General features: G+C 43.7%; 3 protein-coding genes across 4 annotated transcripts in view; 1 reads left to right on the top strand and 2 right to left on the bottom strand.

Annotated features, from left to right (window-relative positions):
- Positions 1 to 16,332, top strand: part of LOC135398975 (RB1-inducible coiled-coil protein 1-like) — a 54,521-nt gene that overhangs the window by 22,673 nt on the left and 15,516 nt on the right. Inside the window, exon 2 of the mRNA XM_064630579.1 lies at positions 14,362 to 14,503. The gene's annotated coding sequence lies outside the window, so the exon portion shown is untranslated. The remainder of the gene's footprint in view (positions 1 to 14,361; positions 14,504 to 16,332) is intronic.
- LOC135398976 (lysosomal alpha-mannosidase-like) lies at positions 141 to 13,884 on the bottom strand. Of its 2 annotated transcripts, none has more exons than XM_064630583.1 (24): positions 13,394 to 13,884; positions 13,157 to 13,259; positions 12,837 to 12,986; positions 11,679 to 11,872; positions 11,150 to 11,255; positions 10,898 to 10,998; positions 10,684 to 10,734; positions 10,132 to 10,248; positions 9,860 to 10,066; positions 8,934 to 8,991; positions 8,827 to 8,866; positions 8,674 to 8,743; positions 8,469 to 8,591; positions 7,123 to 7,242; positions 6,882 to 7,005; positions 6,743 to 6,822; positions 6,137 to 6,361; positions 5,949 to 6,067; positions 5,213 to 5,308; positions 5,052 to 5,124; positions 4,888 to 4,974; positions 3,006 to 3,227; positions 2,743 to 2,871; positions 141 to 861 (listed from the first exon to the last, which is right to left on the bottom strand). In XM_064630583.1, exons 1-24 carry the CDS (start codon positions 13,487 to 13,489, stop codon positions 631 to 633), a joined length of 2,922 nt encoding a protein of 973 aa, XP_064486653.1. In that variant the 5' UTR covers positions 13,490 to 13,884; the 3' UTR covers positions 141 to 630. The 2 variants fall into 2 exon arrangements, with proteins under 2 accessions (XP_064486653.1, XP_064486652.1); XM_064630582.1 differs by having other exon boundaries at positions 6,882 to 7,008.
- On the bottom strand, positions 15,024 to 16,253 carry LOC135398979 (protein N-terminal glutamine amidohydrolase-like). Its single transcript, XM_064630585.1, has one exon. It carries the CDS (start codon positions 16,136 to 16,138, stop codon positions 15,512 to 15,514), a length of 627 nt encoding a protein of 208 aa, XP_064486655.1. The 5' UTR covers positions 16,139 to 16,253; the 3' UTR covers positions 15,024 to 15,511.

Genomic DNA, 16,332 nt, shown 5'->3' on the forward strand with positions numbered 1-16,332 from the left:
ATATTTTTACTGCTATGTAAGCTGAGTGTCGCAGTGTTGCTCCAGATGTAAGATCCGAAATAATTTTTATTTAGACCATTTAATCGTGTAGTGCCACTGCCCAGCCACATATGCCAAGTAGATTCAGGAAAAACGCTTGGTTGTACACCAGCAAAGTTTTATTCACAGAAACTTGCCTTGGTTTGCTAGCATCTGCCGCGTCCTACATGAGAACATGATAGGCTTTTGACCTAGACCCAACTTTGCTCCAGGATGAGGAAATTGAAGAACTTATTTATTGCTCTAAATTGCGGGAAAATGAAGGGGAAGCAAATGTTAGAAAAGAAAACTGAGCAAGAGGAAGGGACAAAAAGTGAACAAGAGAACACAGTGTCTCTCTGCAAAGGGTTGGCAAGTGTGGGGTGCCATAACCTCACGTTAGACATTGTTGTCAGCCTTTGTTACAATTTTGGAATTCTGTGGGCTAGAGTGGCCCACAGAATTAATTTTACTCCATGGGCCGTGGCAGCCAGATTCAACTTGTCTCGGGCCTATTTCTGTATGATGTCACCTCCATTTCCTCTGTAGCTGGTAAACTCTGGTATTTCTGGTATTAAATTAGTTTATGCTTGGTTGGGTTGCGCCGTGGATCTAGACGAGCTTCTTTAGTTGACAGAGGAAAGTTCGTATTTGGCCTGGGTTTAGAGTGATCAAAACACCCAAGGGAAAGGGGTTTCCTTCTGCAACCCTAGCAGCCACCGGTGCATTGCTTGTTTGCTTTGTCCATCGTTGCCACTCGAAACGTTGAGGGCCCTCACGGTATTCGTTGCCTCCAAGCAGTGTCTCGCGGAGTTCAGTGAGAATGTACGTTCCTAACAGGTCCTGCAAAGAGGGGGCGTAATTATTTGTTGAAATTTGACATGTGAGTAGCAGAAAATACTTTTTAGTCTAAAAAGTGCTCATTTGAGATTTCTGAGAGAGGGATGTTGAACTGAAGATGACTATACTTACTCTCTGAGGGAGAGGAGCGACTGCAAAAGGGTCTTTTTCTCCTTTGTAAGGGGGCATGCTTTTCACTTACATTGGCAAAATTATTGTCACTTTAAAAGGTTTTTAGGAACAGACATGTTTCGGAGCCTCCACTTGCATTTGTTGAAGGGGTACTACGGGTCAGGTTCACATATCAATTGGCGTCAACGTAGCCTCCCAGACACCCCACACCTAGTTGAACAACTTCAGCGAATCAAATCTGCACCCTCTAAGGTCAAGAAGGACGATTTTAAGACAAATAAGGGATGCTACACAGGTGCTAGTGCACAGATGTGTGCAAATGTCTGTACACAACACTGCATTTCTTCTCTACGCTTCTATGTTCAACTATGTTCAACTATCAACTTGTTTCTTCTCTCCTTTAAACTAATAAGTTATTTGCAGATGGTATAGCTTTGGACAAAAGTTTGCGGAACACGTCATGGTATATTCCTCCATCGTAGCAGCCCCCTGCTAGCTATAAGGAAGAGATCGAATAAGAAGAGGGACTATTCTGTCCATGTCATATTACGCGTGTCAGCTCCTGTTTGCTGCTAAGCTGGCGCTCCAATAGAGCTCATTTGCATATCAGAATTCGGGGATGGATATCTTGATGTGTTTCAGGATTTTTAAAACGTGGAATGGCTTTCATCTGGGATAGTCTCTCGTTCTGCTATCCCGCTTTTCCTTAAAGTCCCCGAATTAAAGAGTTAATGAATTTTAGGTAATTATTTATCTTGTAGTTACATACTTTATTTAAGAGAATGTGTGCCTTGCCATATAACTCTTACTACAAAAATGAATGGCCTTTTTAATAAGAATTCTGTAAAGCATTAAAAACAAACAAACAAAAAAAGAAAAACACCCTGTAGAGTGAACGCATATCATAACATGTATCATTCATTTCAACTTTTATGACAAGGTCTTTTCGTAGGTCATATCAGAGTTCCAGTACATGAAATTTATTTGCATCATTCGCAATCACTGTCAGTTTTGTTGTACCTTCACACGTTTTATGCAGGGAGCCGAACCGTTATTGTTTTTGGTTTGGTTCGGGTTCAGCTCTGCAGTAGTGCAAAATATTGGTTCAAACCGGTTTAAACCTGTTCAGGAAAGTGAATCTTGAGCAGATCGCCATGCGTTAAAAGCAAGCACATCCTTACGATTCTCAAGTAACACAAATGTACGTTTGTTGTTGTTGTTGTTGCTGGCACAGCACTGGTTCACCTCAACACTGTGTGTTACAGATCTGCATTTCAGGTGCAACGCTACGGTAGCATCCTGTACTCTCTATGTATGCTTCTTGTTACGACCTGCTCAGGGACTAGCCATTATTGTCACGGCCCAAAATGAAAACTTGGGGTTGCTGGACAACAAAATTCGCGTACAAGGTGGTGGTGGTGGTGATGACGGTGATGACGGAAGGAAGCCTACAACCGCCTAAAGGAAGACCTAACACAACAGAATCCACGCAGTAGCTGCGAGGAGGAAATACATTGTGCACTTCGGTTGCCGTTTTGTTTGCTTTTGTTTCGGTTCCGTGTTTGTTTGGCAACGCAGCTCAGTCCATTGTGCAAATCATAGTTCTGATCTCTCGCAACGCACGTTACGTCTGAACTGGTTCACAAAAACTGGTAACCGCTGAATTTTTTTTGCAGTTTTCGGTTCGGGTTCAGTTTCGTTTCCGATCCCCGGTTTTATGAAGACTTTAAAAAAGAATCGCAACATATTTACCGATATGGACACGTTGACGGCTTTCGGGTGCTGGTTGTGCTCCAAGCGTACAAGAATCTCTCCTGTAGACACTACCTCAAGTGTGAGAAGATGTACTTCAGGTGGAAACAGAGGATTCAGCTCTGAATGCTGTAACCACAATTATAGAAGCAAAACTGTTACAAATAATGCACATTTGCAATGCTACATGGTGTTGTGGGCATTATTTGCTGCTGTTGTCATGTTCGGGGTATATTATGCCAATGCGAAAGGACCTTACTCACGTGCTTGCGTCTGATGTCGTGGATCGACTCCGAGGAAAACATGACGATGGGTCTGTAAACCTGACTGAGAGCACAATCACGTACGATGGTTGGTGATTGTGAAGGTGCTGCTAAAAGGAGCTGATGTTTGCCCGTGACCATAATGCCAGCCCCGTCTTCACCACGATCATTTAACTGCTCTGACAGTCCGAGCCCATCGTCGTAAAATATTCGTCGGTGCAGCTGCAAGGAAAAATGCAGAAAGATTCTTCTTCGCTGAATGCTATGACTTCAAAGTAACGTTTCACTTGGACCCTGTCACTACTAGCAATTCGTATAGCCATTGATGTCTCATGGCTGTTGTCCTCGCCTACACATCTGTGTTTTATCTCCACTTCTGGTGGTCTTTGTTCTTACTGTTTTGTGGGCTTTGCACTGGTATTGAGTTGCATAGCTGCCCATTGCTTAGCTGCAGTTTGGGAACATTAACCGATTTTCAGATTAAAGTTCGGCTATACTGTAATTTACGTGTAAATGGAAACAACTCAGGGAAAAGAGTTCGTTAATTTCTGGGCGTTTGAGGCTTACTTGTCTGTGTCGTCCCTAATTGTTGGTCTGCCTCGGCCAAATCTCGTTGTTTACGTGTAAATGCCGTGTGCAAAATGTCATCCAGGAGAGTGTCATGGCTTGTGGAATAAACAAGAAAAACGCATGGCCCGTTGACACCTCTTTTTGATTTTACAGTGACGTACACAATACCTACCACACCACTACAGTGCCACAACGCTGCGCGACCGAGATAAAGGTGATTGGGACTGTTCCAAGATGTGACAAAATGTAATCAGCGAGTTTTATGTCAAATCAGTACCTTGAGCGCTTGGCAGAACTGACACTGTGCACTGTGCAGACAGGAGACAAAGAAAATAAACTTGCTATAAAATAGCCGGGTAGAAAATCCAGCGAAACCGTAACGGAAAATATTAGGCGGCTCTCGTCCTGAGCCACTTCCCTTCATGGCTATGAAATAGAATCAATAAATGATTGACTGCAAGTTTTACTGAAATATTTTCCACCGTGACTCTGAATATCACGAGGAAAGCACGTGGCAGCATTTTTAAGCTTTGGCTTGGATCTCGCCTGTCCCGCTAAGGTGGCCTCAAGGTATTGTTTCGGTTGCACTCTTATTTTGAGTAATTGAACCTGGTAGGAAAACTTCAAGCACATTCATGAAGTAACTACTACAACCCTCATAGCAAGCAGAAGGAGCTTTTGATGATGATGATGATTCAATGGAAAAATTATTTACGATAAAACTAGGGATGTGCCAACTGAATTCGAGATTCCCTCAAATCCACAAATCCTAGGCACCTCCGGAGTCTGCCGAAAGCCTCGTTGATGGACGGAAGTTTTCTTGCTTGTTTGTTTACATTGCTCTGGACTGAAAGAGTTCAGGCAGGAACTGTTACATTACGAGTATAAAAGTAACGTGGTTTTGGTTTTGATTGTTGCTTAGTTTTATGGAAATAATTCAGACTCGAGAACCTACGTATTTCTTGTAGTCGATGAACAACACGTTAAATAAATAACGCTTAAGGAGAACTATATGGGTATATTTTCTTCTGAAACTGAACTATTGTTTAATTTGTTTTTCATTAAGCAAATGTATCATATTCTGCTTCAAACCACTTTTCATTAGAATTTTTTTTTTTCCTGGCTTTTTAAGCTCTTTTTAAAGAAAGATTCGTGGATTCGCGGAACCTTCCTTGGGTTCGGGTTCGGGTTCGGGTTCGGGTTCGGATTCGGAAAATTCGGGATTCATCCCATCTCTAGATAAAACATACATGTGTACGCTGCACATAATATAGAGGTGGCTGTATGAATGCACTGACAAGAAAGTGCAAACCATTAGTTCGATGGATCCTTTCTTGATACTGGAACCGCCTTGAGCCCTGTCGGGCACCACTGTCATTTGCAAGTCCATCTTCTCGTCCTGCAGTGACAAAAACGGCATGGTACTTCTCATTGTCATAACCACCATCCTGTTTTCAAAGACCGTAATTTTATGACCTGAACGTAGATCCACGAAACAACGGGGTAGTAGCTACTAGCTACACGAGCCGCGGAAGAGGTTGCATCGATACTGTTGGGAGAGGAAGGCACAACATGGCACACCACATGATTTTTTTCAGTGTCGCATTATATTTTTCAAGCACGTTTTGAGCACCCACCTCCGTCGAATGGTGTGCATCCCATTGGTGTCTGTGTAGAACACGCCGTCGTTATCCAAGTCAGTCTCGTACCTTGTTATAACTTCTGAGCAGTGACTAAAAAAAAGATCAAAAATCAAAGTAAAGTACTGACATTTCTAGAATAAATTTGCTTTGTGGAAATGGCGGAAAGCAGTGATGTTGCAGACAGTGAGGGGGAAGTAACTGAGCCCGGGAATCAAAATGCGGCATAGATTAAAAATCGTGAAACCAACTGCATTCTAATGTAGCTGTGCTGTGCTGTCTGGGGTTTTCCCGCAGACCTTCCAGACAAGCGTCGCCACAGTTTCCTTGAGGTCGACCCAGGACACATGCTTACCCCCCTGTCCTCCCCACTCCTTCCAGCTGTCCTTCCTCCATCTCTCCACCTCTGTATGCCACTCATAGTGTAGTGTAGCATTAACAAGGATAATGAAAAAATGGCCAGGAAGCAAGCGAGCTGGTGAAGATGATGCATAATGTAAAAACCCCGAGACTAGGGAACACGAAGACTTTTGAGACTTCGTGTTGTGTCTGTCCCTTCGTGTTCCCTAGTCTCGGGGTTTTTACATTATGCATTAACGAGGAATTTAAAAAAAAGAAAACAAATGTGTCTCTTTGCATCGTGGTTCAGAAATAGTGTCACAAATGTGTGTGTTGCCGCACATTATTGCGTACATGACTCCACGATTCAGGTGTCGAGAAGTAATCAACCTACCTGTCAGGCAACGGTCCAACTGTCCATTCAAACTCAATGTATCTGCTGTCCTTGTACAGCCGTACCACTTGAGTAGCCCAGTGGTTGAAAATTTGATGAATCTCTTCCACGAGCTTGCCCTGCAAAATAGAACATTTTTATGCCGATTCGTTGCAACGCCATGGGGGGACCGTCAGGTGAACCCTCACCGAGATTATGCGATAGGTGACGTGAGTTCCCAGTTCTAGCGGAGGGCCGTGGTCTGCATTTATAGAGTACGCCCCTCCGTTTCTTCCAGTAGTGCTGCGCAGTTGTTCTTCTTTCAAAGTTTTGTACAGGAGGAAGGACTGGCGCAGCCTCATGGCTTGCCCAGAACTCTTCAGCGTAACTCGTGCTATGAGGCCTGTCGTCGTGTCCACCTCAATTTTGTACCACTGGTGCACAAGAATTGCAGGAGTCACGTCATTTGAAGACCATCCTGAAGCTCCTTTCTCTCCCCCTCTCCCGCACGAAAAAACAAAACAAAACAAGAACACACATTTTGTCTGCGATAACAAGAATCCTTTGTGTTGCAATCGCTTGCATAACACACATGTTGAAGATAGACCAGAAGCCAGGAGTCATGTTTAATAGAAGGATAATAATAGTTTAATAATTAATAATAATAATTTAATAGAAGGTTTCCTTGCTGGTGATGACGTCTGCATAGACGTCGAAAAGTCCAGACATATTTTGTTACTTTATTTGTTACGTAAGCCAGTGCTATCCTTCTATATAACACATGTACTGTAAAGGGTTTGTCAAGGATAACATACAGAGTTCTCTATAAACCTCCGTTCGTCCTCGAGCTGGAGGTAAACGACATTGTCCAGGACAAGTTCCGCTCGTTCTGTATCTGAAACCAGTTTTGTCAGGGACGGAAAATTAAAGCGCACTACAGTGTGTTTTACGTACGGAAATGCCTCCTGACTTGAAGTGTAGTGTATCCCAGTGCTGGAACACGGGCTGGAAAGACGACTTCTGCCTTTGCAAAGCTCTGTCTCTCGGGGATTTCTTGGACGCCCATGTTGAGGGGAACCTTCTACGCGATATTACAGGGGAGCACCACAAAAGACACACCAGGTCATTGACAGATTGCGATGAAACGTGCTCAGCGTCAGTGAAACAGAATGGTTTGCAGGACTGATCACGTTACCTGCACATCTACGGGCTCCTCCTTGTGGTTGATCACGTTGAACGTTCCAGGAGCTGTGACGGGCAGCCTCACAAAATGGGTGACAGCGTGCGACATGGGGTTGTATATTATGACTGTGAACTGTTGAAACGGTTGTCAGTTGTGACAGGTCAGTGAATTCTGTGTGGTATTTACCGTAATTTCACGCGTATAAGCCGCACCGCAGATACGCCGCAGGACGCGTTTTTAGGAACGTTTCGAAAATTTTCTGGCAGATAAGCCGCGGGAAATACGAGACGACTGATTTGTGCGACAAAAGAGACCATAGAGAAGGCCACAAATCTTGTGGTCCATACTCCAGGGTCGGCATAGTGTACGACAAAAGAGGTCAGCTCTAGAGTCCTACCAAGATCGGATTGCGCCCTCGTTGGGTGCTTTTCATGGATTGATGGGTCAGTGGTCTTCCAGAAAACGTGAATCACTGTCACCACTTTCGTTAAAGCTACTTGGGGGAATGCACCAGGAAGATCAATCTACTCGAATGCGGACCCGTCCCTGTTACTCAGATGCCTGCGCCATTTGATGACAAATATAGAAAATTGAAATGGGAAGACATGGCATGTTACTAACTTTATGATAACTTAAGCAATTTTTACATTTCTGAAAAGAAAAGTATCCCATAATTCCCCTTGTTTCGTTTCGTTTTAAGAAGCGTAAAGTCACATGAAGCGAAAGTTTATGTGCTATTTCAGTATGATCTTCGTAAAAGTACACAGTATGATTAGGAAGTGACTTTTTTCGGTTAAACCCGATTCCGCCCGGTTATTCCCCCCCACGAATTCGGGTTAAACCCGATTTCTCCCCGAATTCCACTCACTACGAAATCCTCAAGTGACGTTTCCACTGAAGACGAACAAAGGTCGCCACGTGTAACACATGTAAGAATGGGTCACTTATGTTCCCAGCAATGCACCCATGTGTGTCAACACTGTCTATGCCTTCGGGGATTACCGCTGGAAGGTCGCGATCCCGCGAAAAAACAACAAACAACAGAAAAGAGAGATCAGGAAAAGGACTGAATAGACAAGAGGAGAAACAAAAACACCCGATAACACCCCTTGAATCTGAGAAAGTCATTTAACCCGAAAAAGTCACTCCCTAAGTATGATGTACACGAACCAAACTAAAAGTGCCAAATCTTAACCACAAAGTATGTGGAAAAAGTACTTGGAAGTTTTGCTCATTGCTTCATGGAATGCACTGCAGGTGCAAGCAGTGCAGTCAACAAATTGCAGCTCACTGTGTCTGTTTGTTTTCTTTAAAAAAAAAATAGAGGTGTTCACTATGATTTGCTTCTGCCCACTTACGATGTCCTTCTCTTCGGAAACTCTACAGTGGCTCATGTTAAGGCTGTGACAAAACTGGAGTGTTTGCCTTGGTTCCTTGTCTTCAGGATACATCATTAACATGATGGCGTCGCTGATGAGCTCCTGTGAAGGTACACTGCCTGCTAGTCAGTGTATGGCATGCAAAGATAATCAGGAACAAAAATTCATCAAGATAAACTCATACCTGGCAATCAGCTATCCCTTTCGAGAGCAAAAGTGCGTAATCTTGTACAACAGCAGATTTCGATGTGCCACTTCGGGGGAAAAAAAATAGAAGAAAAGTAAAGTGCACATGAAAGCAGTGAACGTTCATGATTAGGCTGGTTGTCACACTCACGTTATTGCGTCATGGTGCTGCAGTGTGGCCACCGCTTCCTCTGAAACCAGAACAGTTACAGGAGGTGTCATTATTTTGCCCTCACCATATACACGAGCGTCGCTCACTTAGCCTCTGCGCTCTCGCGTCCTTCATTCCGCCAAGAACTGAAAGCTGCTTGCAGGCCTGAAAGTTGAATTTGAACCAGAATAGGCATTATGTATAGGTAGAATGGATGAATGGGGACGAGTTGGCACACGTTCATATCGCCCTTTCCGCAGCAAAGGTGACGGGAGACAGAAGGTTACAATAACGGAGACGGGACAGAACGCTTGCAGATTCCCGACTGGATTACATGTATTAGTCTGGGACATATTTATACACTTTGGTCACATGGGCACCCAAGAACTTGCCAAGTTGACAAAGAACGGCGAGAAAGCGTTTTTCTCTGCAAAGCACAAACGCGTGGCCTTCTGCCTAGATAGTGGGAGCATGTAATCAGGTAGAATGAGCACCTTGAAATTGAGGGCTGACAGTTACTGTTTGTCATAGGCCGGTCTGAGTGAGGATAGTCCGTTTATTCTGTACTAAGTGTATAGATATGTTCCGTGACTGAAGTGCATAAAGATATTCCTAACTATTCCTAATATACATATATTCCTAATAAACATAATCCGGTTGAGACTCTAAAGGTGTTTTGTCCCGTCTCGAGTCAGCATTAGAACCCCCAAGTTGGAAAATCGTGACCATCTGTCTGTCGGATGGACGTGTGAAGCCTCGAGTTGAGACATAGGGTGTTAGTAGGGTTCTTAGGGGTTCGCGTCCTACGGCAACTCCCCTTTTTACGAAAATTTGTTGCACCTAGAAAGAAACACCCTTGTATAGCGGAACCAACAAAGACCACCTAATGTACTTGCACAACTGACATACTTTTTTAAACCCAGGTATGGGTGAGAAATACAGATGAATAATGAATAGGACTATATAGATGAATTATGGGAGGAACATGGGCACACTCCTTACGGTACTGTGACAGTCTCCGTGCGGTACTAACCTGAAGGAATCCGTTGGCGTAACGTGCATAGAACTTGAGGTTGGGCCTGCTGCTGTAGAAGCCCGTCCAGTACCTCTGCGGGTTGTCCGCGTAAGGAAAGAAGTCTCCGCGAAGCACGGGCCACGATTTGTTGGCTGCGTAGAGCGACGTTAAATAGCACAGCGGTGACGAGTAAAAGAGACGCACTTTCTTGTGGGTCTTTTTCGCCTACATTCAAAGGAGATCAGAACTGCCATTACCAGTGTCGAGACTCTACAGGGACGACTACTCACAACGGTATTAACACTTTTTATTGCCGCATCAATCTGAGTGAACCAGTTGTGACCGGACTGGAAGGAGAGGTCGCCGCCGAGTGTTATCATGATGTTGTTGGTGGAGTAAGCCTTCGCCTGCAGAATAAATTGCTCCTCTCTGTACCTTTTTCCCGTTATATTGCGTGAATGAGTGTTCGAGTGAACAAAGAACAAGTGAATGTGAACTCTGATGTTTGTATAAGTATGGCCAATGCGAGCCGCATTCTTTTTCATTGTGCTATGAACGTTTCATTTTATTGTATTAATACATTCCTATGGTGTGTGTTTTTATTCTGTACTGCTGGTAAGGCTTTAGGCTGTTAGTAGACACATACAAATAAATAAATAAATAAATAAAGCGTTAGACTGTACGCATTATGAACAATGCAGAAAATTGTTCGTAGGGTGTTTAGGGGAGTATGCTGGGACTCGAGCCATCTTCAGCATTGTCGGGACATAATTTCGGGGCATGGAATTAGTAATGACCTTAAGTTTACGGATTAATAGCAACGTGCGAAAACAAGTAGGTACCTGATCTATGAGCTCCTGCAAGACGTCCTTGCTCATGTCCGAGATACTTTTCTGCATCACGAGAAAAAGTTTCAGCGTACTGCAGTAAAAACTATGGTTCCTAACGTGGGTTTCCACCTATTTTTAGCCTATGTACATGCTTTGCAACCATGAAATGTGTGCATTATTTGTATTCTGCGAGATGTCAGGACAAACAGGAAATAGGAATAGTTACCGGATTGTCGTAAGTTGCACAGAACACTTCCGTGAGACAAAGTGCATGAGGAGGGAGATACCAGTTGTATGTGATGCCTGTGAATAGGTCACCCTTCCTGCCTGTGGATTTAATAAAGCTGTCATTGCACATTTGGAATTAGTTATCGAGGAGCGCCACAGCGTGAATGTATAGTAATTTAGAAATATAGCCCACACAAAATTACAACAGTGTTACAGTGTGACAACAACAGACAAAGAAAAAATGTGTTACCTAGAATCGGCGACGCCTTCCACACAAACTCCAACTTCTTGGATGCTGCTCTCCGGTTCCATTCAGTTGCAGTTACCCTTCCGACAAACAGTCCATAGAATCCCATCTGTGCACATGTTCATAACGTAATGTGATTAGTTGGCGGAAAACTGGAAACACGATCAGTGTTCTTGCTGCAGCGCGTGAAAATTTACGGCTGCAGACACCACATTCTGCATGCCTTCGATAGCAGTCCGAGGTGGTGTAGGACGCCATGCTCTGTCCATCCGTGTTTTCTTCGTGTTCATCACCACGTTCGATAGCAGTGACCACAAAGGTTGCGTATTCTGCCATCGCAAAGACTACGGATTGCTTTTTTAAATACAATCGCTCGTTTTATTGATTTCGTATCTTTGTCAAGATTGGCAAAAGAAAAAATTTGGCATCTCATTTGTGCGAATCAGTGTGTCCCGTGGTTTCATTTTGCACCGCATGAATCTCCTGTCCTTTGCATAAACACGGGTATCAGCTGAAGAGCATGCAGGCATACCTGTGCAAGTATGGAAGCCATGCCCTGCGAATGCCCAAACGGATCCATCTGCCACCCCACCTTGACGGCAGCGCATTCCCCGAAGGTGTCATTCAAGAATCTGAGTCCGAGCGTCACCTGGTCGATAATAGCTGTATAGTGCGTTGTCGCTTCGTCGTTCTGTGTCCATCCGCCGCCAACAAATTGAAGCCTGCCTGCATTTGACATGAGAAAGAAGTTTCGTTAACCATAATCTCAGGGTTGTACATATTCCCGTAGTAGAGATCAGTAATGCCGAAATTTGCAAAGCTATTACCCCGTAGCTTAGAGGGAAGTCCCATATACACAGTATGCTTTGTGTGTAATAATAAGAAATGATGAACTCCTTCTAAGACTGGTAGAAGCGGGTTTTAGCCCACAGCACTGGGCCCTGATTGCATTGCACAATAGAGTATTGTGGAAAACAGAATTATTTTTGTATGCGTCGTACTTGGCGAGATGTGAAACCCTCGAACACACCTACTTGTCAAGCCCTGACATCAGAGCTTCGGCCATTCCCATTGGTAGTCATAAGCATGTGACCTCTCCCGCGCCACCGCATTGGCCGAGATGCCTGCTGTGATGTCAGAGCCGCATGAGTTTCGATATTCGCGGTGCCGGTTTTCTATGCTATGTTTATTACCCCTTTGCCGTAAAACTTGGAATGCAGGTTCATGTCGACGCAAACAATGGCAGCTTACATTTCTCCGGAATAACTTGAGATGAAGCGTTGCAATGCCATTAAAGTTCAATAAAATGAAAGATGTGTGGAGTGGAATTATAGTTTTTAACATTGGCACAGGTAAGGAGTGGGTAGTCCTGATGTAGATAACACAGTCGTTTCGCGACGCTGACATCGAATTAAAACAAACGCAACAAAATAGACGCCCTATTTTTTAATTTTTAAGACTCCACTTTGCTCTGCACACAGGCATTCCCTCTAGACCTTTGAATACCCGCCTAAAATTAAATTAAATTTTCCAATCTTACCGATAACATAATTGCTGGTGCGGACGTGAACGCTGCTCTAAAAAGGTGGATGCGTGTGACATGTACGTAGGTCGAGGCAAAGATGACTCGATCACGCATTGTTGCTAATGATTTATGCCAGGGGTATTGCGAATGAAGTACGTCACTTACCTGTTTCAATGAGCTCACGAACTTGTCCCTGCACTTCGTATGACTGATTATTCCACCATCGGCTGAAAAATACGTTTTCTGCGCTCACGTATCTTCTGCTGGGGTAATGAAGCATAGCTCGTGTTGTGGTGCTGTATATGTGACTCACAGCTGGAAGTTAAGAAATTGGTCGTATCAACGTACATTTCTGAGGGCTACGACGATCGGAAGGTTCCGCGGAACGCCGTTGAAACCTTGTGAACACAAGCTTACACCCTCTCCCATATCCGCAGGTTATTACAATATTCGAGAGTGACCATTACAGCTTGAACATCGTGTACCTGAGTCGTATATTGCGTCGACGGTCTCAAGCCAACCAGCGTCGTTGTGGCTGTGACAGATGACATGAACGTTGATGTAGTTCTCGTGAGATTCAGGGCAGACCTGTGGAGTCGTAAAAGCCTCATCAACACTCGTAACCTCTTCGGCACTAAAACACTAACGGTCTAAACACACTAATGGTCTAAAAACACTGATGATTTAACTCAAAAAGGAGGTGGCCACAAATCCGTGCTTACAGCCCGTACACCGCATGGCTTGTCGTCCGGCACCTTTCGTCGAGCAGCAGCGATAACAAAAAACGTAACCAGGTGTACGGCTGCTGTGCCTCCCATTTCAGTGTCCTAGTGTCCTAGAAGGAGTAGTACATAGGGGAGCAAAAGGGGTTGTCCTGGTTGTCCTGCACTGTGCATGGTGGGTTCACATGGTTGCAAGGAAGTGGGGTGTTTACAGGATTTTAACTCTGTAAAGTATGGCCTCCTTGCATTACAGTATCACACGTTGATGTGCACAGTAAATTGCAACACTTGATTCATTTATTAACACGCTGTCGTCAAAAATACTAGTTCACTTATTCCAGCTTGCTGGCTGTACGAGAACTATTTATTTGTCTTTCTATTTCGCAGTAGCGCCGACATTGTAGTGCGTAAAAGTTCCGACTGGACAAGTGGTTTTTATGAGGATTTAAAAAATCTCCATTTATAAAATGGGATTTGATGGGACACCATCATGTGCTCTCTTTAAATCTGATACTGGATAAAAGTTTACCTTAAAACAGACCACCTGAATGAACTGTGAACTATCGAATCAAATAAACTCCCTGTGTTTTGGGAGTACGTACTTGCTATACAACAAGATGGTCTCGTTTGTTGGTTGCTCCGTAGATTATCAACCAGCTTTGCATGTACGCAAGAAGTAAAAAAAAAAAAAAAACTCCGTTCCTGTACGTTGGATCACGGTCAAAGCCTTAAAACTCGAAAAAAAAAAAAAAAAAAAAAGAAGGTGAAGCTTTAAAACTAAGGGAAGAAAGACTTCTTCGTTTTCAGCCTTGGTTTCAGGTGCTTGGTACTATGAAAATAAGAATTAAATTTATTTATTTAGCTTTTAGGCTGTTTAGACGATTACAGAAGATACTAAAAAAAAAGTACATCAAACAGTAGGTTGGTGTATCACATGCACAGTAATAATGTATGTATTGCACTTTCAGGGATTGATGAAGCATACTATTGGTAAGAGGCTTACCTGTGTACCCTATGCGATGGAATGGAAGACACAATGCGCCTCACTCTGCAACATGATACTGAGAAACCGAAGATTGCCCCATGGAGAGTAGCCCGGATTCAATCTAGGTATTTTTGCGTCTTGTCTTTGTCGAGGGACACTGTGTGGCTCGGAAAATCATTTTTTGCTGGATCAGCCGGTTTTTATATCTTGACAGACATTCGGCATTCCTTGTACGATGTACTTAATTCTTTTATCAACTGCCGTACAGGTGCTACCTAGTGTAACTTTTGTGAGCGTCCCATGTTCACCCTGTTTTTCACAAGACTGAACATCCAACCGTTGTGCAGAAATTCGGGCAAAAGTTGACTATTATGGTACATTCGAGAAGTTTTTTTTTGTTTCTATAAAAAAAAATTGTGCTTACTGTGTGTTGCTAAAACAAAATTATGGACAAAGTTGATGGACAAGCATCAGGCTAGAAGACAATTTTTTTTTTTTTCATTGTTCTCTACATGCATTATTTTCTCATGAATAGGATAATGACTGGTACTGGTATAGGATAATGACTGGTACTCCCCTGTGTAGCACAGCATTAAAGGGGAGTAGGTCAGTTAACAAAACATACAAAACCTCCATGGTCATAACTACAGTTCATCTGATTTATTTCTGTATTATCGATATGAAATTATGTATTTGTAGAACATTGCAGCAGGTCATATATATTACTATACCAAAATGATCAAAGCAGCTGCTACAGATGCATTATAAGTTATTTATCACGTACAGCATACTTCAACCTGCTCATGCTTCCCTATGCGTGTCGATATTTTTGAAAGTATGAGATGCTGAGTATAAATGTAGATCATGAGCTTGGATAGTTGTATTTCTGAAGAAACCATTGGCGTCCAGTCTGTATAGCATGACACACTCAGTGACTCCTTCAGCCAGGTTAATTGTGGTCATTCTAGAGTCATACACACTCTCTCTCTTTCCCTTTCCCCACCTTCTGCATTCTGAGCGATTATGAGAGTTTACTCATCACTGTACCGGTAAGTTTCGTTTTCCGGCATAGCACAAACAGAGAAGTGATATGTGAGCAACCTTGTAGGAATTGACAGATTGATTGCGTGCTTCTACCTAGAAAACCATTCCTCAAATTCTTCTAAGGATAGCACTTCTCCATATCCGATCCCCTTGTCCATACAAATGAAATCTTCTATGTTGTTTGTCGACACGGATGTCCTTATACAAGGGTACGCAGGTGGTTCTCTGATCCAAGTGCCATCTGGTCGCCTCATTCTAGTGCGGTCCGAAGCGAACGTTTGTAAAAATTCATCGGCTGCCACCACCCTGAACATCTGTCGGTAATCCGGTAGAACTGGCATCGTCGGCTGGAACGCCTCCGCGATGTACGTTGAAATGTCGATAGGAAATGGAAGGACCGTGTCCAAGTCGTAAACTCGAGATGGTCTGTCGTCTGCTGGACAGTATATGAACAGGACGTGATAGTCCCATACGGCTAAGCCGTTTTCTTCGGTACCAGACTTCTGTTTCCAAATAGGCACCGCTGCCCTCTGATTTGAAACAAACACGACGAAACAGCGCCGTAGCAAATCCGGACACGACAACTTGACGAGCTCGCATAGCTTCCACACATTTTCTTCGCAGTAGCACGATGTGTAGGTGCATTCTGATCGGGGCGGCAGGTGTAAGTCTTTGAGGAGCGTCATTTCCATGGCACAGTTAATAGTAGCTGACATAATCGCCGTTAGCCTTCGTTGTTTTGGACGACAGCGAGCTCAAAAATGCATCTGTTTTGGAAACATCAACACGGGCGCCGTCTGCTGTTTCGTTTTTCCTACTCTACTCTACTTTTATTACTCGTGACCGCTCGTGACGTGCGGTTGGGTGTGGTGAATGAAAACAGCAGCGGGTGTTTCAATTTATTTTCCAG

The sequence above is a fragment of the Ornithodoros turicata genome, chromosome 6 (genome assembly GCF_037126465.1).
Source record: "Ornithodoros turicata isolate Travis chromosome 6, ASM3712646v1, whole genome shotgun sequence".
In the NCBI taxonomy this organism is placed as follows: Eukaryota; Metazoa; Arthropoda; class Arachnida; order Ixodida; family Argasidae; genus Ornithodoros; species Ornithodoros turicata.

Coding starts and splice junctions, on each gene's coding strand:
- LOC135398976 (XM_064630582.1), bottom strand. CDS start 13,489: ATGGGAGGCACAGCAGCCGTACACCTGGTTACGTTTTTTGTTATCGCT. Junction 5,309..5,948: donor GTTGGACCGTTGCCTGACAG/GTAGGTTGATTA, acceptor TCTTTTTTTTAG/TCACTGCTCAGAAGTTATAA. Junction 5,125..5,212: donor ATGCACACCATTCGACGGAG/GTGGGTGCTCAA, acceptor CTCTCCCAACAG/TATCGATGCAACCTCTTCCG.
- LOC135398979 (XM_064630585.1), bottom strand. CDS start 16,138: ATGTCAGCTACTATTAACTGTGCCATGGAAATGACGCTCCTCAAAGAC.